Genomic DNA, 24,629 nt, shown 5'->3' with positions numbered 1-24,629 from the left:
GTGAGTACATACCGTGTTTGTCTTTTTGTGCCTGGGTTACCTCACTCAGGATGGTTTCTTCCAGTGCTATCCATTTACCTGCGAATTTCAAGATTCCATTGTTTTTTTCTTATGCTGAGTAGTACTGTATTATATAAATGTACCACATTTTCTGTATCCACTCTTCAGTTGAGGGGTATCTAGGTTGCTTCCAGGTTCTGGCTATTACAAATAATGCTGCTATGAACATAGTGGAACAGACATCTGTTGTATGAATGGGCCTCTTTTGGGTATATGCCTAAGAGTGGAATTGCTGAGACTTGCGGAATTTCTTTTGTTTTTGAGATTATAATATAATTACATCATTTCCCCCATTTCTTTTCTCCAAACATCCCATATACCTTTCCTTGGTTTCAAATTCATGACCTCTTTTTTATTAATTGTCGTTACATACATATATATATATACAAATATTCTCAAAATACAACCTGCTTAGTATGTATAATGTTACTTGTATATACGTTTTCAGGGATGACCACTTTGTATTAGATAACCAACTGGTGGAGATACACACTTTTTCATTCTTATAAATAATGCCCTTGAGCTTTGTTCTGAGATGAATGTATGAAACATGGGAAATCTTTGTCCTTTTAAGGGTTGCTTTCTAAGCACTATTCGCAGGACCAAAGCAAGCCTAGGAAGCCTAGGGCTATTTTTCTTCACTATTAAGGCAAAACCTTTCTGATTACCTAGTACTCTGTTATGTATGAGTTTTTGTTCTCCGTCTGGTAGAGAAAGGAGCTGTTTCCAGACCTGTGTGAGCTGCAGAGATTGTGTCTGTCTCTGAAGATCTCGTCTACAGATCTCTTAGGTTATTTCCTGTGCAGATCCCTTCCTTCTGATACTCTGTATTATGAATTCTGTTTTCCATAGTCTCCACAGCGTTCACTAAGGCCTAGAAACCTCCTGGGGCAATCACAGGGACCGGCTCATTTGATTGTCTCCCACTGCTCGCTGTCATCATTGTCCAGGATCTTAAACACTGTTGGTTCATGTGTATGCTTTCTCCCATGACAGGGTTTCTCTCTGTATCCATGGCTGTCTTGGAACTCACTCTAGATCACTCTGGCCTTGGAGATCTGCCTGCCTCAGCCTCCCAAGTGAAGAGATTAAGGTTGTGGGCCAACGCTACCACCAGACATGTGTTTACTGTTGAAGGAGGAAGATAAATGTGACCCCTATGACTTAACAAGAAACAGAATCTATATTGGGCATTACTCAGCAGAATAGAAGGAAACGAAATAGCTTTGAAAATCTGACATCCTAGATTCAAGTTCTGACTCTGCTGTTTGTACTCTTTCCCTTCCCCCACCCTCGGGGCAAGCTGCTTACCCTCTCTACCTTTTCTGATGCGTATCTTTCTCTTTGTAAAATTGTTACCATATAGTTTACTGAGAATGAAATGAGATGAATGTACATTTAAGTATCTACCTAAGCTCCTGAAACACAGATGTACTAAACAATAATCTTCATTGCTGGTCTAGAAACTTTCCTTAGGTGATATAACTGGCACGAAAAGTAGAAATAGGAAGTTGTTCCTAAATTTTTAATCCACGTTCTGTATGACTGCTCTAATTATATCAATATCTTTTAGTATTCCAAACTATATACCACTGCGTTATATGCCCCCCACCATCTATTTAATTTCTGTCCCAGAAAAGAAAGTGGTCTAGTGTTCCCAATTATATCCAGGAAGCAATTTTAAAAATTTAAATTACAAGCTAATGCATTTACACTTCTCTAACTTCTGTGTGATGATGTAACTTACATTCTTGGAGATATCCAAGAAGACCATGCTTGGGAAAAGCCATTCCCATTCTTCCCAGCCCTTGGTACAATATAAGGCTCATTCTTTCCTTGATGCTGTTTTGTTTACCTTACTCTTGCATTTATATGTGCATTTACTCTTGCAAATGTATGGTGTGTGTGCCTGTATGCATGAGTACATTTATATGTGTGAATGTGAGCATGTGTGTCAGTCCTTGTCCTCCACTTTGTTTGAGACAGGATCTCTTTTTTTCACTGTTGTGATGCCATGGGAGCTTGCCATTGAGCTCCTGACAATCCCCCCATCTACATCTCCCATATCACCATAAGAAAATTTGGGTCACAGTCATTTGCTGCCATGCCTGGCTTTTTACAGGGATTTGAGAGATTTGAACTCAGTTCTTCATAGTTATGCAGCAAGTGTTTTTACTCATTGAGCCATATTCCTAAGCCCCAATGCTCGTTCTTGATGTCAGGTGGAAAAGTAGAGAAAAAGCATCCTAAAAACAAGATCATCCAAACCTATAGACTAGAAAACTACTATTAAAGATGTATTCTGTGTGGTCTGGAGACTGATCTGTGATGGCCATACTTTCTGTTTTTAATGAATTAGTTTATTAAGTATAAGATAAGCAAAGTGAAAGAAGAAAAATAACAAATTAAGTACTTAAAATAGTCAACAGAGATCTTCTGGTGACTATTGGCAGTTCTTTTCCCCTCCCTGTCACAGAATGGAAGTGGGCATCCCAGCCCCAGACATGAGGCTGTGAAGGACACTTTGAGACACATAGAGTTGGGTCTGAAATGGGGAGAGGAGAGGCAACTCCATTTTCAGCTCTGTCTTCTCAGTAAGTTCAAACGACACATGAAGTGTACATTACAAAATGAGACTGTAATCTAAGTCTTTTGATGATTCACCTTGATACCAGTGAGAGAGAATTTGGTATTATGTGATCACTTAGAACTACTCAAACCATCTCTAAGACACTGAACTAGTAAGTTGGTGGCTTACTAGTCTCTTCTCCCTTCCCTCACTCCCTTTTATTTTAGGTTACCGAATACGCCTGGGCTCTAGCACTGACAAGAAGGACACAGGCCGGCTTCATGTTGACTTTGCCCAGGCTCGGGATGACTTGTATGAGTGGGAGTGTAAACAGCGTATGCTGGCAAGAGAGGAGCGGCACCGTAGAAGGATGGAAGAAGAAAGACTGCGTCCACCATCCCCACCCCCAGTGGTCCACTATTCAGATCATGAATGCAGCATTGTCGCTGAAAAACTGAAAGGTATAGAAGGCATTCAAGCTCCATGATTGAATGGACTGTTTTTCTTGGGGGATTGTAATAAACATCACTGTGCTGTTTAGAGTTACCCTTTCAGTTTCTAGCTAATAGATCCTAGCATTTCATGTGTTGGAAGCTTGCTGATAATACCAAGTAACTCCAGAACCAGGAAATTTGTCCATCCCACCTGTGTCTCAGTTCCTTCATTGTCTCAACAGTTGGTACTTTTCTATCCAGACATCAGATAAGTAAGAAGAGATATTTTTCTACTTACTACACAAGAAAATTTGAGGTATGATTCATGGCTTAGGACCTACATGTCCACCTTTTATATTGGGTACTAGTGAGATTTGAATTTTTCATCATTGAGTACATCAGCATTGTAGAACTGGACATGGCCCTGTAAAATTCCAGTAAAGTCCTCATTTTAAAAGATGTCAAAATATAGTAGGGCATGCTTGTAATCCCAACACTCTGGAGGCTGAGGCAGGATGATCACCAAGAACTGCAGGCCTACCTGGGTTATAGAATGAACTCTTGTCTCAAAATAAATAGACAAACAAAACCAAGATGGCAAAATGGAGGCCCAGAAATTAGTCACCATGTGTATGCATTGATTACCTTGAAGACTTAGCTACTACCTGAGAAAGAAGTCTTTATCGTTGTTAAAGGTCAAGTTATTCCACAAAGGAACTATGGAAATTTCTAGATATCGGTAAGCCAAACTCCTTTTTCTATAGTTTTGATTCCTGTTCTTGCTTGAGACTTAGAGCCACTTTGCTAATTTGGCATTAATCACCTTGCCTGTTCTCTTGTCATAGTAACTCAGAGCCAGTCTCTCATTTCCCAAGTACAGTTGATTTTATTGAATGAATGTTGCTGCCCCATTGATCTTACTGATGACATTGACCCAGCTCTAATGCTATGAATTTGCCCTGCTTCTGTGCTTTCATTTCAGCAAGATCTTGCTAATTCTACTTTCTAAATAAATAGGTCGCACTTGCCAAATTTGTTTACATCACATTTAAGAAATCTCTTTGGATTGATTTTGACTTTCTGCAAGGGAAAAACAGAAAGTATAGCATCCCTAACTGAACAGAAATAATGGTATATTTTGAAACACTAGAGAAGCTTTTGCGTTGGTGAGATGCCAGTTCCAAGATTTGTCTAGTCACATGACACCAAACAAGACACTGTACACTAAAAAAAAGAATTTGCTGGTTGCACGGCCCTCAAGAGAAGCACAAGCAGCATCGACATAAAAGATTGTATCCAAGTAATGAAATGAAATGCTGCTACATGGGGAAGACTCCTCTACCATTGTGTCTGCAATGAAAAGCTGAAGGGCAGGGGCCAAGCAAATACATTTCTACTTGACTAAGAGCTTCTAGCCAGAGAGGGGTGTGAAGCTCCACAATGTGGCTTCAATTGAATGCTATGAGAGTCTGTCTCACAGGTCTGCCAGAACAGAATATGTAAGTAGCTAGCTGGGGAAGGAGGCCTGGACGGTATGGAAGAGCTGTGCTGCTGCACTGTTAACATTACAGGGTGGTTCCATGAACTGCAGAGATTCTCTTGAAGGCAAGAGCAAAGGACATGAGGACACATGGACATAAATAGATCCTGGCTGGGACTGAGTGGAAGAATGAGGATCTCTGGATTCCAGAGTGCTATTATAAAAGGTTGAAGATAGAAACGCTTGTGCATAAAGAACTACACACTGAACCCTTTTCTTAGGCCTTTCTGTAATTGTAATTCCATGTGTCCAGGACAAAAGTACTGACATATCAACTTAGATGCAACATTCTCACTGACTTTTCCTTATTACAATGCGCACATGCGCGCACACACTCTCTCTCTCACACACACACACATGCACACACACATTAAATTTAAAAAAAGGGAAAAAGAAAAAATGCAAGATTGTAGAATTGTGAAATTCCCTCATTGTTAATTCCCCACCGTGTGTGTGTGTGTGTGTGTGTGTGTGTGTCTGTCTGTCTGTCTGTCTCCCTCTCTCCCTCTCTCCCTCTCTCCCCATCTCCCTCCCTACCTCCCTCTCTCAAATAATAAGATAAGTTAAGGAATTCTCAATACATGAAAACTATCATAGTATAAATATGTTTCTTTGAGAGATTGCATGTGTGTGTGTGTGCGTGTGTGCGTGCAGGTGTGTGTGTGTGTGTGTGTGTGTGTAAACTAGGAGCTCACACTGAGTTACAGCCCCAGAAATTTTAGGAAGGAAAGAAGCCACCCTATTTCTGAAGCTATTCATAAGCTGTTACCTGTTTTCCTCGCCTTTCGTTCTGTGCATGTGTGTACATGTGAGGTTCCTTGCCTTCATTAATTCATATACCTGTATCTGCCAAAATCCCTGATAACTTTTTGCCAGGGTATTGTGGAAATAGATTGAGATTTGGCCACTGTTAGTAGTTTTCAAAATAAACTCTTTTGTTTCAGATGATTCCAAATTCTCAGAAGCTGTGCAGACCTTGCTCACCTGGATAGAGAGAGGAGAAGTGAACCGCCGCAGTGCCAACCACTTCTATTCCATGATCCAGTCAGCCAACAGCCATGTCCGCCGCCTGGTGAATGAGAAAGCAGCCCATGAGAAAGAGATGGAAGAAGCAAAAGAGAAGTTCAAGCAGGCCCTTTCTGGAATTCTTATTCAATGTAAGTGGGAGTTACAGTTCTGCTGGAAGAGTCCTTTGCTTACTCGCCACGTGCCCTACACAGGATACAAGGCCTGCAAAGCTATGTACTTCAGATGGCTAGGTAACCTTCCTAGCTCTTCTTATATCAGTGATTCTCAGCCTTCCTAATGCTACAACCCCTTAATATAGTTCCTCATGTTGTACTGACCCCCAACCATAAAATTATTTTCAGGCTACCTCATCACTGTAATTTTGCTAGTTATGAATTGTAATGTAATAACTGACATGTGACCCCTGTGAAAGGGTCACTCGATCTCCCAAAGGGGTCACAGCACACATGTTGAGAACCATTACCTTGCATTGTCAAATACTAAGGCTCTGATTTCACAGAGTACATGAGAGCACCCCCTGTTTACATTTTCTCTGCTTTAGCTTCTTCAGCTCTGCAAAAGCACTGGGATGTAGGTAAGCAACAGCCCATCCTTTTACAGCCCTGGTCCTCAGTAGAGGATTAGATATTTTATTGTGGAAGTTAGAATATGATGTTAGGATTTTATGGCAGTATGTCTTCAAATTTACATTATTATCATCATGTAATATGTTGTTTAGGAATTTGTAGTAAGAAATAATATTACATTTTCCAAGATGATTGCATAAAAATAAATTTGCTCCTTCTACATTTTCAATTTAGTTTTCTCCCATTATCTTCACTAGATATGATAGACACCATACAGGCCAGAAGCCATTTTTAAAAGGTATACCACTTCAGATCTATCCAGGTTCTCTGCAATGAGATAGATCAGATAAACACTCCAGTGATTTTTTTTTGTTCACCACGTAACAAAATTATATGGCCAAATCTTTTCGATAAGGAGCTAAATTCACCTTAAGAACCGGGGCAGTTTTATGATTTTGCTTTTAAGCAATTATGGTCCACTCTTCCTATATTTTTCTCTCCAAACCTGACTCATATATAATTGGGATTAAGGACTTTCTCCACTTTTACTCGTATTTTGGAAGTATGGATAGACATAAAATCCAAGAGGGGAAAGCACATATCTTCAGGACTTCCTAATAAGTAGAAAAAGAAAGCAGCAAGGATTGTGAGAATCTCTATGTCATTAGAACACAGTGAAAACATGACTGTAAAGAAAGAAATAATCCTATCTCTGAATTTTCTTGCTGTAAGAATCAGGGGTTCTTTAGCTTTTGTTTCTCCCAAAATACTCATGTCCAATCTTCTCTTCACTTGAGCCAGAGAGATGGCCCAGCAGGTTAACAACTTAAGTCTGATCCACAGAACCAACATGGTAGAATGAGAAAACTGGTGCTCACAGATTGCCCTCTGACCTACACACACACACACACACACACACACTATTTCAGAGGACTACTTAAAAGACACAGTGAATATGAGTAACACAATCATATAGATGTATGAAAATGTTATCATGAAACCCATTGTTTTATGTTACATACAAATTAATTCACAATAATATTAAATAAAAGAACCCAGTAGTATAGTTCATAGCACCCAACTAAATACAAAATTTGAACCTAAAACACATTTATTTTGACTCTTGCTCTTTTTTGCCTAAATGAATACACAAATTTTGTATTAAAAGCTTTGCTCATTATCTCACCTGAACTGGGTGTCTCTTCCTGTAAATTGCTGTCTCTTTCGTTGAGTCTCTTTTAAAATCGTAGTTCCTGTTCTGATTTGAATGTGAACTGCCCCCATAGATTCATGTGTTTGAACTTTTGGTTCCCAGTTGGTGATGCTATTTTGAAACTTGTGGAAATTGTAGGAGATTCAGGCTCGCTGGAGGCAGAAGATCTCTGAGAGCATCTGTGAGCTTTGATAGTCCTGTTCCACTTCCTGACTGACACACGCTGACCACCTCACATTCCTTCTGCCATGCCTTCCCTTCCGTAATTAAATGTATCCCTTCTTAAACTGTGAACCAAACTAGACCCTTTCTTCCTTCCTTAAGTTACTTCTTGTCAGAATTTATCACAGCCATGAGAAAAGAACTAGTAACGTACCTTGGCCCATGTAATCTTATCCAAGTAGAGTCACAGTCTGGTTTGTGTCATAACAACTTGATGAAACAAGCCTCATTTTTCTCTTTATTTTTTCTCTCTCTTTCCATCCCTGGATGACGATTTGGCCTTTTCTGACTGCTGATTTGATACTGCAGTTGAGCAGATAGTAGCTGTGTACCATTCTGCTTCCAAACAGAAGGCATGGGACCACTTCACTAAAGCCCAGCGTAAAAACATCAGTGTTTGGTGCAAACAAGCTGAGGTTGGTAACTTTCTACTCTGGTAGCTCCTCATGGGGACCGTTTCCTTCCTTAACAAGTTATTGATTTGGAGTTTAACCAGAATTAAACAGTGCCAAGCTCCCACGGTCACAACAAGTCCCTAATGAAACACTGAAATGTGTTCTATACCCTGTCAACATCCAGACCACCTGCTGTCAAAAGGGTAATAAATGTGCACATGTTGTCTTAAATGCATCCTGCTGGATAGAAATCTTAGTAGTGAAAATGCAGCTGAGATAATTGTAAGTTTACTTCTCCTCACTAGCTTGTCTTGAGTACAATAATAATTACTGACCTCTGCTTCTAGCATTAGGAATATTAGGGCTATCTTCCGTTTATTAGAGTGCTTTGACAGTCTAGGCTAGAAGCTGTCTGCTGGTACTTGAAGCAAAGAAATTTCTGAGCTTCCTTTATCAGAGCTGCCCAGAAGAAAGGACTGTGATTTCAGATCAAGGTCAATACACACCCTTCTGCTTGGGCTCAAGTAAATCTTTAGCATAGCACTACAATATGTGTAAGATGATTAGGTTAGTAGCCTGAATCTGAAGTTAAAGCAGATAGGAGGTTTATTTCCAGTGCTACCTGTGGAAATGGTTTTATAGGTATCTCAGTTTCTTCTGTGCCTGTAGGTTCTCCTTCCCTGGGCCTGATTTTTTTTTGTCTATAAGTAAAGCAAATTTTTTTTGCTTCATCTACGGTTTATTTGGCCATTCTGGTAACAAATTCAGTGTATCCATAGTTCAAGTCCTCATGTTCCTATTTCTTTTTTTCCATGCTGGTAATTGAACTCAGGGCATTGTACATTCTAGACAGGCAATGTTACACAGAGCTACAGCCTCAGTACCCAACACTTATATTCATAAATTGCTTTGCACTGGTTATCTCACCTAAGTATCAGCCTTCCAGTCGATGTAGTATAGTACAAGCTATTTGTGGACTGAGAGTCTAACAGGAATCCAAAGTGTAAGTTTCTGTTATGTTCGTAGCTTAGTGGATACAGCAAGTTATTCAGCATCTCTTGATCCCTGTTTCTGTACCTGTTAATTGGTGTTGATAATAATGAAAGCAATTTTATAAGATTAAATGTTTAAGAAATATATAAGCAGTTTGAAAATATAAATGGTGTTATTTCAATTTATTATTAAACAACTCAATACAGGATAATGAGTAGGTGTAGAATCTATGTTTTGCATGTAATAAAACTGAAATGCAGAGATGTTTTAAATGATTTCACGAAATTATACAAGTAGGAAGTAGAGTAGAAATTATTCTCTTCTGAGCTCTGCTACAGACTTCAATGTAATTTTTAACAGGTCATCTAATCTCTGTGTAGCTTAGTTTCCTAACCTTTCAAATGAAGGCAATATTCTCTCCACACTGCCCTTCTGTGAATAGGTAAACAATTTGTATGGGAACGGCTTAAAACCTCAACAAACATTTAAGGAAAAATAAGCGAAACCCTGGTCCTAAACTTGTAGTCCATAAGGCATCAGTTCTAGCTCAACAGAGACAACTGGGAATCACTGAGAAATCTCTTGAAGACATCTGTCCAGTGAGTGTATAGAATCATAAAAAACTAATAGCATCTTCATTAACTTTTGATCACTAGTATCATGTTAGCACTCAAATATTTTCAATTTTAGATTCTGGATTTGTTAGATTCGTAATTCTTAACCTGCATTAAATGTTCCCTTCTCTTTAATATACATAAGCCTGCATGATGTTCTAAGATCTAAGCTACCCAGAATTTTTAAGGAAAGCCCTGCCAGTGCAGAGAAGGAAGGGACTGACTTCCTGAGGTAACAACCATCAGGCAATGAAATATTCCCCAAAGTATATGTGGTAGTACACACTAATCCCAGCATACTTGAGGCAGGTGATCATGCATTTGGTGCCATCCTAAACTATATAGTGAACCTTTATCTCAAAAAATTCCCCATCAAGAGTCTGCATATGCCAAGCCTGACAACCGAGGGAGTATATACTTTATACTTAAGTTAAACTAGGACCATAATAAATATGGCTGTTGTGAACTGGACATTTCTCTAGAGCTCTAGAAAACTACAAATCCTAGACCCTGCTATACAGTATTGTTTTAAAGCCTCCTTGGCAGGGGGATGATGATAAGATACATGGGCATCATGATTTGACAAGAACTACATGTTCCATCTGTGAGTTATTGACCAAGCATGCTTCCTGTGAATTTAACCGGGTTAAATCAAGGCCCACCTTCCTAAGTCTTGGTAACTAAAACTACTACTGATGATAGTGAGATATCACTATTCAACATTGAGACATATCTCGTGGCCTTCCTTTTAATTTACCTTCCCTAAGCCCCATAGAGTACTTCCATTTCATATTGCTGTAAAGTCTCCACTGTTAGAAGGCTACTCAGAAAACTTAAAGGATATATCCTATGGGAGATGAAAAAAGCTACCCTCTTGAGATGTGGCTACCTTTTAGCACCCCATTGAAAATCATAACAACTCAAAAGTCAGGTGTTTCCTCAAGTTAGAAGTTTTGACAACTTCTTCCCAGTTGCCTCAGGGAACAAATCAGCTGGTAGAAACCTCATGTCAGATGGTACCTGTTCCTTATCTCACTGTCAAGCATCTACCAGTATTCTCATTCTACTCAGTTAGGAATAGAGAGATCATGAACTTAGAAAAAATCCCCGTCTTTGAGGAAATTAAATGCTATGAAAATACATGCCAGGCTGACTAGTTTGGTAATAAGTCTTTTTAATTGCTTTTACTATCCTGGTTTGGCTCCTGGAAATGAAACAGAAAAAGATGCTAAGAGAGGACTGAAGCCCCTCCTCTTACTGCAAGTTGATGCCTACAGTCACAGTTGTATTTACTATGGAGACTCTTTTCTACAGAATCCTTGAAAATCTGTGTTTCGCCTAAACTGAACTATAGCAAGTGCTACACCTTGGATAATACGTAAAAACTAAAATCATAGCCGTAAACATTAAGAAGATAGATCTTGCAGCCTTCCTCATAGAAGATTTTATATCACTGAGCTGAAAGAAAAGGGCTTTGATGATTGTAATTGACAAAATAAACCTTTTCCCTTTACTTCCATTTCATACTCCAGAATGTTTGGGATTGAATAATGAAGTCATCTTTGCACTCTTGTTTTAGGACTCACTTGCATTAAGACTGGCTGTTGGCCTTCAGCCATCCAAAAAACATACTAACCCGATTTTACATCCACCTAGTTTGTGTTTCCATTATTTACCATACAAGAGACAAGCCTGTGTTTGTGAGTTGCTTCATTTTATTAAATGATATCTCAGAATCAAATTGTTACATTGAGTGTACAAGCTACTTATTTCCCTCGCCACTGTTCTTTTCCATTCCCTTCTGAATCCTTTCCTACCATAGTTCTTGTTAATACTGGAAAAAATACAGGTTAGTAGAAGCTTGTTACACATTTAATAAGGGGTGTTGATATTCTGGTAATAATGTTCCTATTGTAAAACATGAGTAAGATTAATTAAAGTCCATATAATTTTGTGAAATATGGTTAGATAATTAATGTGTAAAGATTTATGATTTGCATACTTTGTAGTAAATCAAATATGTCAACTGGTACAAAGTGATTATTTGCATGTATTTCTCTGGTTTGTTTGTGTCTATATGAAAGTGCATTTTGTTCTCCATTGTGGAGCAGTATAAATTTCTAAGTTTCAGAAATGGTTGCTACTGTTAGAGGAGACTCAAAGTCATCACAGTGCTGTTCCAGAAGTCACTACCCATTCATTGTTGAAATCAGATGTACCACATATTTACAGTGGGTAAAAGGATGACATGGGAACTTTAAGGCCACTTATTTTTAAAAAGTATTCTGTCAGGGACAAGTCTCAGAAGATTTCATGTAGTGATTACTATGAAAATTCCTGACAGTGTTGTTGTATGCCGTCCCCACATTTTGCAGAAATGGATACAGCTATTACTTTTGATGTCTGTACTTCAGTAGCTAGGAATCAGCACCCTACCAAATCCTATGGCTAAGCTATTAGAATGCCATTTAGGGTGCATGCCACCTTGTAGGCCATTGCTCTAAAAGTGTTTGTAAGGATTTCTTTCTCAAAGCTTTTCTGGTCTACCAGAGAATACAGAAAGTAGATACAGAGTACTTTAACAATAAGGATTTCCAAGAATTAACAGTCTCGCTTTTCTTAGAAGTACTCTGTCATTTACCAATTGGCCCCCCTCAATTTTCTTTAATATGGTACCCCATAGCCTTCTGCTGTTCTCTTTGATTCTATTCCAACTGTGTGACTTAGTATTGGGTATTTGTAGAAAAATAATGAGATGAGCCTTAAGGTTTTTGTAGCTAAGGATTGTATAAATGTACACAGCAGTGAGTAACTTAGAAAAAAAACTTTCCCTGAGTTTGTCTTATTCTCATTTTATATTTAGCTGAAATAACTGGTGGTTCTTGTCCCTGAGGTATTTTTAAGCATTTAGGTAAAAAACATTGCCCCTAAGTATATTTCTAGGGGCATTTAAAACTGTGAAAGATCTCTAGGTTAAGACATACCATGTAGTTACTGAGGCCTTTGTATTTCTAAGATCTTAAGCTGTCTTGCCGAACTGGAAGCAAAAGGATGCTGGGAAGCTCTAGAATCTGTCTTAGTTTTAAGATCTTGCTGCCCTGGGATATTTCCCTAGAATGAACACAATTTACTTTCCCGAGAATCATAATAACTTTATCAGTGTTAGTGACATGTGTGTGAGTTGAGAGTTGGTCTCTGATTATCCTCTGTGACAGCCTATGTTTTTATTAGAAATCTAGAAAGCCACAGCTTTTTCTGATGCAGTAAACTGTGCAATATTTGAATTTGCCAGTGTCAAACTTTGTTATAATCACCTTCCAGCAACAGCTCTGATGATAACTGAAACTAAATCTTATGAGGTAGAGTGCATTCAGAGGAATGAGAAATTCCCTTATTGTTCTTCATGCAATGAGTCTGAATAAGACATAGCACATCTTTTCATGACACAGCCCTGTAAAGTTCATTTATCGGTCATAATTTCCTTCTATTTTAAGTAAAGTCCCTGCAGTACAGAGGAAGTACTATATTAGTGTCTGATTTTTCTGCTCCTTCTTACCAATTAGTGATGATACTAACTAACTCACTTTTTAAAGAGTCCTTCATTTAGTGTTAATGAAAACTTACCTGGAACTAGAAATCATTTTTTCTGATAAAGGAATAAAAAGAAGACATTAGGATAGCGACTAACTATAGCATTATTAATAAATCCATTTGAAGGCCAGACATGGTGATGTACGCCTTTAATCTCAGCACTCAGGACACAGAGGCAGATGGATCTCAGTGAGTTCGAGGCAGCCTGGTCTACAGTGAGAGTTCCAGGACAGCCACGACTACTTAGTGAGACCTTGACTCAAAAAGAAAAGAAAAGATAAGAAGAAATCTATTTGAAATATACATAATGCTTATAAATTGGGTAATTTGAACCAGAAGGCTTTAGGTGTTTCCAAAGTTGCAACCCAGTAGGAGTTCTCAGCTTAAAACCTAGGAAATCAATAACAATCAAGTTATGTCTAAGTGATTTCAAGTTGCTCTAAAATGTGTAGTTCTCATTCTTACTTGATTTGGTATAATGTGTATGTGTTCATATGCATGTGCATGTGTAGGTGAGGGTGTGTGCAGTCACAAGCATATGTTTGAAGACCAGAGAACCACAATGAATGTCTTCCTAAATTATTACTCCTGCCATTTTTTGAGATAGTGTCTCACTGAACCTGGACCTTGGTTATTTAGCTACAATGGCTGGCTAGCAAGCCACAGGATCCTACTGTCTCTACCTCCCCAGCACTGGGATTGCCCATGGCACCAATTCCTCATATTTGCATGGCAATAACTTTACCAGTTGAGCCATTACCTTAGCCTCTCTTTCCTAAATTTAAAGAGACTTTTCCAGTGTGAACTTGATCATTTCCAGTGATCATCATGAGTTTCTTAGCTTCTTTTCAGCATGATGATGACTTATTGCATTTATTTTTATGTGAAAATACTTTATCTTCATTCTCCAAATGTAAAATTCTGAATAGGTAGACATTTTAGTTTTTCCACAAACATTAATGAGATTGTTTCACTGTAGATTTCCCTCTCTATATCATGTATCATTGTTCTCTATCTACTTTGTATGAGTTTTTCACTTTCTTTAATTTCCTGTAGTCAGAATATGATGTTCCTAGATATACTTTTTTCACAATAAGCCCCTGCCTTGGCTTTACTAAACTCTTTGTATAAGTGGATTAATGCCCTTAGTCGAATTTAAGAAATTATTGGGCATTATTTCTTCAAATATTTTTCTTCCCATACTCTATTTCTGGAATTCAGTTGCATGTAGTTTTAAACTTTGATATCCAATCCCACAATTAACTAAGATTCTATTAATATCCATCCCACTCTTTAAATTGGATGGTGTGTGGATATACTGTTCTGTCAGTAGCCTTTAAGCAGCCTTAAACACAGCACCTCTTATAAGATATCTTTCTCTGAAAAGCTTTCCTCACACCCCGATGTTGTATTTCTGGAAACATCTACACAGTAGATTTCAATCCATTTCTGATGAATCAACTTTGTGAGTCATAAAAGTGTAGTAGTGTTCAACAAGAGCTACTTAGCCTTGGGTTAGTATGCGTGTGTGTGTGTGTGTGTGTGTGTGCGTGTGTGTGTGTGTGTGTGTGTGTGTGAAGGTTTCTTGTTCATATCACATACTAGCTGCTCTTGTATGTTTCGGAGTGATTTTTATCACCTTCTAATCAATCCCTCTTTATTATACTTTCTATGGTAAAAAAAATTCCTCACATTGAGTATTTCTTGATTAAATTTTTGTTATGCTGATTGAATTCTGTCATCAAATGTTAAAAAAAATCATTTCATTAAAATTTTTACTGTACAAAGATATGTGGAAGAAAATGGCAATAACATCATAAAGGTCTACAATAAGAACTTTTATTTAATGTTGAAAATAAAAGAACTTTTCATTTCTTAGTTCATTATTTCCAGACAAAAGAACTCTTGTCTTCTTTTGTTTTAAGCTAAATGAATCTGTGGGTTATTTTAAAGTATCTGACCTTCTGATAAGATTGCCTAACTTTTTTTCTATATGAGCACAACTCCTTTATACCAGAAGCATAGTTAAATAGCTGTTTTATTTATTTAATGAGTACCCCATCTATATCATTTTAGGGTTGGTCTCCATTTGTTGTTCTTTTTCTGGAAAATGTAATCTAAACCTAGTTGCTGAGATGTCCAGTGGTTTTGGTGATTATCCTAGATATGAATATTATAGTGTAATAATTACGGACCCTGATACGTTCTTCCAAAATGTTCACTTTGTATTCTTTTCCTTAAATCATCAATTTAATTGCTTGTATTAAAGCTAGAGGTTTCTATGTGTTGAACAGCAGTTTCAATGACAATTTAACTCCTTTAGCCTCACTCTTCCTTGGTTGAGAGATCATGCAGAAGTTTGAAAGGAGTTTATATACAGACTGTAAAGAATCTCTCTCTCTCTCTCTCTCTCTCTCTCTCTCTCTCTCTCTCTCTCTCTCTCTCTCTCTCTCTCTCTCTCTCTCTCTCTCTCTTCCCTTACTCTCCAGTGGCTGTTTTTCCACTAACCACTATCTTGTCGTTGTTTAGGCCACAGAGGCTGGGTTTTCTACTAGACATCTAGCTACCCTGTGACTAACTCACTAACTCTGATCTGCTCTTAAACTAAGAAGCTTTTTAAAATCCAAGAAACTTGTCCACACGTTTTTTGCTTCTTCCAAATGCCAATTCTTCTTCATATTATGCCTGCATTTGTTCACTGTCCAATGACATCAAGTTGTTATGTATTTTTTGTCCAGACATTATAGTTATTGCCCATGAGAGTTAATCTCATTTTTGCTGTATCTTCTAAAACTACAAAATCTTGGTTTAGAGTTCTGTTCAGGAAAGCTGTTGGGGGAGAGGAAATAGCAAAGGTAAAGGAACCATCATGGGAAGGTATAATTCCAGAACTCCAAACAAGTAAGAGCCAAGTGTGCCTTTTAGTGACACTATTTAGTCTCAATGTGCCATTGCCTGTTTGTTTAAGAACACCGTGAAAGTTTTTAATATGTCCCTATACATCTGTCCACTTCCTGAACATTTTCCAAGTTTCCCCCATAAAAAGCATACCTTTTAACCTTAGGAAATTCGCAACATTCATAATGATGAATTAATGGGCATCAGGAGAGAAGAAGAAATGGAAATGTCTGATGATGAAATAGAAGAAACAACAGAAACAAAAGAAACGGAGGAGTCAGGTAATGATAATTCTGGTTTGTTTTATGTAATAAACATTTACTTGCAGTGGCAATATTTTCAAACCTTTAAAACAAGGTAAGATGATGTATACATCAGCCCATCAGAGTGGACACCAGATAGAGAAAATTGATGGGGCTGTATGAGTAAACACTTGCTAAATGTCAGACCTGTGTCTATAGGGTTTTCTGTGTTCTTCATATATCCATTTTTCAATTGAAGTACCTACTTTAAAATGTGTGCTTTTTAAAAAAATAATGCCCCAATGGACATTTAGGCATCATTGTTCCACTTCAACTGTGAGAGAGCAAGTGCATGAATGCTAGATTACTTATACATTCTGCTCAAATATGTTACAGATAGATATACTATTTAAATGTTAACAAAATATATATAGCAAAGGACATAAAGAAAATACAAAGTTGATTATATAATTTAGGAGAAACCTGAGTTCAGATCTCTAGCATCTGTCTTAAAAATTTAAAGCTATAATCCCAGTGCTGAAGAGGTAGAGACTGGAAGATCCCTGGAACCTGCTGAGCAGCCAATCAGTAAGCTCCACATTTAGCAAGAAACCCTGTTTCAAACTGCAGGGTGTGATGAAGAAACCTAGCATTAATGTCTACTTCCACATGTCCATGTACATTACATACACTTGCAAACATGGTAACACATATACAATTCTAAGTAATATTGTGGATGAATGCATAAAAATTAAGTATCTCCATAAAGTAACAAAATGAAAGTCTACAAAGTAATAAATATCTGAAATAAATAACTATCACACTTACTTAGCAAATATATTGACTACCCAATAGGAGTCAGCAAATAGGTGTCTGAGTGAAGGCATTTATTCTAATCTAGTATAATGAAAAACTCACAGTAAGATAGAAGCAATGATGCTGATACCCAGTAGGCCTATAGGGTAAGCCTCATGAACAATAAGACAACACCTTACCCATTAGTTTCATCATAAAATACAATGGATGGAAGATCACCACAAGACTAAGTACCTGCCACTAGGCCAGTGTTTCATGTAAACCATTGCAAACAATCTTAGGACTTTAATTATATGAAAGTGCAATATAAAAAAGCATTATACTGGGGGGATGGCTCAGTATGTAAAGCCATTTGCTTTGGCAAACATGAGGACCTGAGTTCAAATCCCCAACAACTACGTACAAAGCCAAGCATGACCATGGATGCCCGTAACCCCAGCACTGTGGGGGGTTGGCGGCAAACAAGATCCCTTAAAAATGATAGAGCAAAACACCCAACATCCTTCTCTGGTGTGTATGTACACATGTGGTTGTGCACACCTGCACACACATGTCATATACCACTAGGCCTAAATTTCAAATATCTGAATACTAATCTCAGAACTAAGAGAGACTTTCCCTCACTGGCAATCATCTCCCATGCAATAGGAACTCAACCTGCATTTTATGGTGGCCAGATTAGCTCATCCAGTCATTTCATAGCTGTTACATGCCAAGCAAGTTGTAAACATTGGAAATCTAGTAAGTAATTTAATGGCTTTGTCATGTGGTGGGGGGACATACTGATTGACCAAAACTCAAACCTGCATTTCCCAGTTCCCACATCAAAGTCAAAGGCTCTGGTCTCATGTAAGTGGTATCAGAATCTTCACTCAATAAGCAGAAATTCTTCCAGAAAAAAACCATCAAGTCAGACTTTTTAAAGGTATTCATTAGCTATTTCAATGGAATTTTCTCTATTTTTGTTATATATTTGATCCATAAATATAAAAACTATTGTCTTGCTAGATACTCTATAAGCATTTTCAGAATAGTGAATTGATGCAAATAAATACTATAAACCTATAGCCAAACTAAAGAGAAGTCTGTAATAGTAACGGTGGTTCACTGAGATATACTATAGCAGATTAATTATGACTTAATAGTATTGTCTCTACCTCAGTATCTCCAGCATCATATGCACTGCTTGTGCATTGTTATGTGAACTAAATGCAACCTAATTTTGAGCATCCACTTGATGGATTGTAGAGTCTGAAGAGTTACTAGGGAACGTGAGGGGTATGTGGGAAATTCATACTGAGTGCACTTACTAGGGATATATAATTGCATTTTGCTTCTGTATCTCTTCTGAGTTAAAAGCTGTATTGGCTACTGCACAGAATCTTATTCGTTCAGAGACTGGAAACTCCCTGACAGATCATCTTATAGCTATTTTCTTTCCTGTTCCACATGCCAAGATGCTGCTTTGTCAAATAAAGCTATCTACAATAGACTTAATGGAGCTTACCAAATAGCTTTTCTCCCAGAAGGTTTCAATTCATTTTAATTCAAGGACTTTTGTGCATTTTTCTTCCCCTCGATCGTATCTAATTCTGTTATCTCGCTTCTGTAGTACTCAACTGCAGAAATCCTGCTCGACGTGAGCCAACAAGAGTCTCCTTGGTTTTTATCTAAATCAGCTACATATTTTAGCTATCACTTGTTTCCAATTAAAAGCTTAAGTAAGGAGATCTCCAAGTTGTTTTTGCTCACTGTGCTTCCCAAACTTGAATTCCAGTGGCCTATAGTGCATCCCTGATTATCTTTTCCTTCTCAAGAAAAGTAAAACTAGCTACATTACCTTGGAGTGCCACAAAATTTCTGTTCTTCCTGAGACTGTACTAGCCCATATTTGTGCTACATTTCTTGCAATTGAATAAAGCAATCTATTAAACATGGAGAAATCACAACAGAGCAAACTGGATATTGTGTAATACTTCCATTCTATTGTTAATTGTGTACCCAGTAAACAGAACAGCAAGAGAATCTGTTCTTCTCTACATATCCCTTTTGCCTTCTTTAGTTAGATTAATGGTTACCAAGAATGGACCACCTAAAAATCATCTAGGTGTCCCAAAGGGTACAAGCTGTCAGTCATGAGATATATATTCTAGAGATCCAGTGTGTACTACTGTTACTACAATAAATAATGTATTTTGTATGTGAAATTAGCTGTGAGAGAAGACATGAAATGTTAGCAACCCCATGAAACTTTATTCACTGGTGGATATATTAATCAGATTAGACAAATCATTGTACAAAGCATACTTCTCTGGAGAAAATCCATTGTAAACCTTGAGCATATATAATTCTTTATCAGCCATACCTCAATAAAGCTGAAGAAAATTAAAATTAAAAACAATTATGAGATGCAGTGAGTCTGATCCAGTAAGTCTTTAATGGTCTTTCAGACACTTCAGTTATTTATATTCTGGTGGTTCAGGGACCATTTGAAAAACAGTGAAATAGACAAATTCCTCTTCATTATTCTAGCCAAAATACACTCTTCCCTGTTTCCTCCTCCCTATCATCTAGCTTCCATTATTCTCACTTAAGAATCTGACCAATTAGTTATTACAGTATCCTGCAAGCTGAGAGAAATATGAATATAAATATAAATAAATCTGCATAAATTTTTAAAAACACTTGCTGCTAACCTTAAAAGGACTGGTTAGAATCCAGCCAGGGTAAAAGATACTGGTGTGATCCTGAGTTGCCACAGCCAGTAATAATTGCTAGACCTTGAAAAGGAAATTGGTTTAGATAGAAAAAACAAGCATAAGAGAGCATCCTGATGGTATGGGAGAGTAGAAGGAATAGGGAGTCGGCAATGGGAAGAGGCATGGTATGTGTTAGGGAACAAAAGACTAGGTAGGTACAATGGGTCCAAAGTCTGGAGGAGAATACATGCCCTGCTCATATTTAGCGTAGAAAGCAATATGGCACCATAAGCACATCAGACTGTAGCACTATTATGATAAAAACATCATGAAATCTACATTTTAGGAGATGATTTTAGAAAAAGAGAAACTCTGTTGTATGAACAGAGTTGTGAGATGATGCAGACTTGGGCTCAAGTGATGGAGCAGGGATGAAGAAAAATGACAGAAGAATGGAAATGTGAGATTAGGATGCTGGAGTCATTCATAAAGTGTAAGGGTGTAGATGAAGAAAAGTAAAGACCATTGAATGAGCCTCTTCTCTAGCCTGACATACTGGGGAGCAGATGAGCATCTTAGTTCACTAGAGCCTCAATAGCAAAGTACCATACTATGGGAGACGTAGTCATTTTATTTTATTTTATTTTGTGTGTTGGATTCCCTGGAATTGGACAACAAATAGTTGAATGTTGTTACATGAGTACTAGGAATTGAACCAAGAGCAAGCAGCCAGTGCTCTTAACTGCCTAGCCATCTCTCCTGCACTATAAACAGCAGTGCTTTTTTTATTTAAATTAGAAACAAGCCTGCTTCATATGTCAATCCCAGCTCCCTCTTGCTCTCCTCCTCCCCTGTCTCCCACCAGCCCTCATCCCATCTTCCCTCAGCTTCCCAGGGAGGGTGAGGCACTCCATGGGGGATCCCCAAAGTCTGTCATATGATCCCGGGAAGGGCCAAGGCCCTCCCCCATGTGTCCAGGCCAAGAGCACATCCCTCCACTTGGAATGGGCTACCAAAGTCCATTCGTGCGCCAGGGATAAATAGTGACCCACTACCAGAAGCCCCATAGATTGTCGAGGTCTTCTCACTGGCATCCACATTCAGGGAGTCTGGATCAGTCCCATGCTGGCCTCTCAGCCATCCTTCTGGGGTCCATGTACTCCCCTTGTTCAGGTCAGCTGCTTCTGTGGGTCTCACCTGCCCAGCCTTAATCCCTTTGCTCATCACTCCTCCCTCTCTGCAACTGGTTTCCACGAGTTCAGTTCAGTGTTTAGCTATGAGTGTCTGCCTCTGCTTCCATCAGCCACTGGATGAAGGCTCATGTTTGTCTTTTTGTGACTGGGCTGACCAGGGTAAGGACTGATGGCATTATGCCAGGTGACAGAAGCAGGCCAGCATAATGCCTGAATCATTACAATGTCTATCTCCCTGTCCAAATTCCTTCTTTCTGTAAGGGCACCAATCAGCTTAGGACCCACTGTAATGACTACACTGTAACTTGATTACTTCTGTAAATACCCTGATGCTAAGCAAGATCCCATTCTTAGAGCTTCAACATCTTTGGGATAGTGGGGAGGAACACAGTGTGATCCACAGAACAGAGCTTATATAAGTGGACTAAAAATAAAGGATTTATGGTGGTGTGTTGGTTTTGGTTGATGGGGAGACAGAGTCTTGCTGAGTAGCCCAAACTGCTCTGGAACTCACTTACTATATGGCCCAAGTTGATCTCAAACCTGAGGTACTTTTACTGTCTTTTCCTCTTGAGTTCTGAGATTACAAATTTGCCCTTTTAAATTTGATTTTTGATGTTCAATAAAAAGAAAGTCATGAAGAATGTGACTTCTTCAATACTTGAAGATGTGGCAACATTTATGGGAAATTGTGGAAATGAAGTCCTAAAAAAAGAATGAAAAAAGGGACTCAAACCCAAAAGAAGCTTACATTCTAGTGAGAATTTTCTCTGAGATAAGGGAGCTATGTATGAACCCCAGACTTCTCTGACTATTAAAAGATTGACCATCCATCAATAATAGAAGCTATTTAGAAATAAGACCATAAAGAGCAAGGAATAGATACTGAATACATATTGTAGGAAGCATGGAAGGAAGAAAAAAATGTTGAGAGATCCCATCAGCAAGGATAAACATGATTCTGTATTTCTAGCTGCCTAGTTCCACAACTTCCTTTACAATTACTCTGAGGCCCAGGAGAAAGAGCAGAGAAAGTTGAGTCAAGTGGCCATGAGTAATAGACTAGGATGATCAGCTTGGTCAAAGGTTTTCAGGGGGCTGACGATATATAGGGTGCTGAGGAGTTTGCAACAACTGGCTGGAGGAGGAAGTTCACCACTTCAAGAGATTAAGGATTTAAGAAGGAGAAGAGAATCTTAGAGTGCTGAAGAGTAAAGAGGCAACTAACAAACGGGAATTTTGTGTTTGACAGAGAGATGTAGGTGTTATGGGGGGAACTATGATGTCCCAGGTGCATCCATACTGGCAGAAGACTGGATAGAGAGAGTTAATGACATATAGAAGCAAAGATAATAAGACTTTGTGAGACCAAGGAAACCTCTTGCGATTTTGCCTGAACCACTTTGCAGCCATCTCTATAGGTTGTACATATATCATGTCCCTGTCCATTGTTTTTAGCTTTTTACCCTTTGAGAATTGCTAGGGCTCAGATTTGTAGTGAGCCTTGAGAGGACAGTTACACATTTTCCTTCTATCATCTTGTAACATTTGTAGCAGCTCCTATAATAAAACTTTCCAAGAGTATCTGAGTCACTGAATGCACTTGTTATTTTGGGGGTTTGTTTGTTTCCTTTACACCGAGTATTTTTAAGGGCAGAGAGTCTGTTTTGGTTCTTCATTATACAGTCACATGTCTGAGATCCCGCTCTCAGTGGCTCCTCTAGGAGGAGATGTTCACGGCTGCCTTCATATTTTCATATTGTTAGGAGAAACTGGCGGCCCTCAGATCTAAGAAGCAATTGGCATAAAGAAAAACATTTCCCACATAAGGAATAGTCAGAAAAAAAGAAGCTGGAAGCTAATAGTGGCAGAATAGGAACAGATTCACCATACTGTGCTCCACAGTATCAAGACTGATGGGTTCACCTACTCACATATACTAATAAAAGTAATATTGCACATGTCAGTGTACAAAAGACTCCAACTTCAGGAATGGGCCCAATTGAGTCTGTAAAAGGAAAGACTGTGTCCATATTAAAATGACAAAAACCTTCATTTCAGAGATACATTCTGTAGAGAACTCTCCATCCCGACATTATAGGTGATCACTACCTTTTTTGTTTGTGCTTGTTTGTCGGGGGTTTTCTAAGTGACAGGCATAAACTGAAAAGATTATCATCTGTTCTTGCTCTGTCAGTGCTCATCACCCTACCCTTTCCCCCACGCCGTACACAAGCACTCCCCCCCCATTTTCTCACAGGGAAAAATTCTCACATTGAAACTAGAGATTATACCTCTAACCACTCCCCTTTCCTCAGCTGAGCATCTCCATGTGACATGTAGAACATGCGCATAACATGCTTGTAGTACATGAAGAAACAAAAAGAGGAAGTTGGAATGTTACCGTTTTTTGAGCCATGTAGACCACCAAATGACATTCAAACCAAAGTAGAAATGACTATCTGTAGGAATCAGGATTTACAGAGGAACCTGCCCAAATGATCCAGCAAACAAGCCAAATATTGCGTCCTCTGTTTTACAGATGGTTAATATCCCTTTTCCTATACCATTTTGTTCATACACGAATGACTCTTATCATCTTCCTTTGTTGCTGTGAAAGCCTGATGAAATGCATCTCGGCCACTGTGAGAAGGCATGGGTAGATAATATTTAGAGATCTGGGACTGTAAGTCTCTATGTAATGGCTATCCCTTCAAAGACATAAAGTCTGTGTAGATACAGAAGTAATTAAAATCACACACAAAATGAATGTGCCCTGAAAAAGGGGACTTTTATAATTGATAAATTGAAATGTGAGATTTAAAACTACTATATCAAGATAATTGCATGACCATTCATTGAAAACAAATGTGGACACTGAGAAACCCTTCCTATTACAGTGCCACTCTGCTTTAGATACACAATCTAACCTAGTAGCCTAATAATTAGGAATACTCTTAGGTTCAAGGCATTTAATTAAACTCAGTTCTCCATAAAGGTAAATTCTTTTTAGAAATGACTTGTCTTAGTCTTGGGATAGAGTTCTCTTTAAATCCAGACATGGTAGCATATCTCTGTAATTTCAGCTCTTGGGAGGAGAGGCAGGAGAAACAAGAGTTCAAGATCATAGGTGGCAACATAGTGAGTTCAATGCCAGTTTGGACTTTCTGAGATTCTGCCTAAAAACAAGATTCTTTCTATATATAAAACTCATCTTTTAAGGGGGTAGAGATTGCTTTTTGCTCATTAATTTGGAAGTTTTGGCTCCTCATGACAAAGAAGACAAAGATGAGTTGTTCATGTCATGGTAAACAGGAAGCAGAGAGAGGAATGCTTGAATCGTGGCTTTCTTTTCCCCTTGTGACTTCATGAAAGCAGCCAGTCTACAGGATGATGCTATTTCCACTAAGAGCATAAAGGAGGGATATGACCAAAAGGAGCAAAATCCAACAGGGCAGATATTAAATCCTCTCATTTGCAGCCCACACAGTCATTCTTCTGGACTGGCTGTGTCTCCTAAATGAGCACTCCATGTGCCTGACATCTCAAACAGAC

The 24,629-nt window shown here is 38.4% G+C and overlaps 1 protein-coding gene across 6 annotated transcripts in view; it reads left to right on the top strand.

Annotated features, from left to right (window-relative positions):
* Enox2 (ecto-NOX disulfide-thiol exchanger 2) overlaps nt 1-24,629 on the top strand; it is a 265,836-nt gene that overhangs the window by 220,999 nt on the left and 20,208 nt on the right. For all 6 annotated transcript variants that reach the window (XM_040744607.1, XM_040744606.1, XM_040744605.1 and 3 more), the window contains 4 exons: nt 2,857-3,090; nt 5,548-5,760; nt 7,943-8,049; nt 16,291-16,405. In XM_040744607.1, the coding sequence (XP_040600541.1) occupies nt 2,857-3,090; nt 5,548-5,760; nt 7,943-8,049; nt 16,291-16,405 (669 nt within the window). The remainder of the gene's footprint in view (nt 1-2,856; nt 3,091-5,547; nt 5,761-7,942; nt 8,050-16,290; nt 16,406-24,629) is intronic.

This window comes from Mesocricetus auratus, unplaced genomic scaffold (assembly GCF_017639785.1).
Source record: "Mesocricetus auratus isolate SY011 unplaced genomic scaffold, BCM_Maur_2.0 Super-Scaffold_100003, whole genome shotgun sequence".
Classification (NCBI taxonomy): domain Eukaryota; kingdom Metazoa; phylum Chordata; class Mammalia; order Rodentia; family Cricetidae; genus Mesocricetus; species Mesocricetus auratus.
Note: the sequence above shows the minus strand (reverse complement) of the source record. Positions and strands in the feature narration are given on the sequence as shown.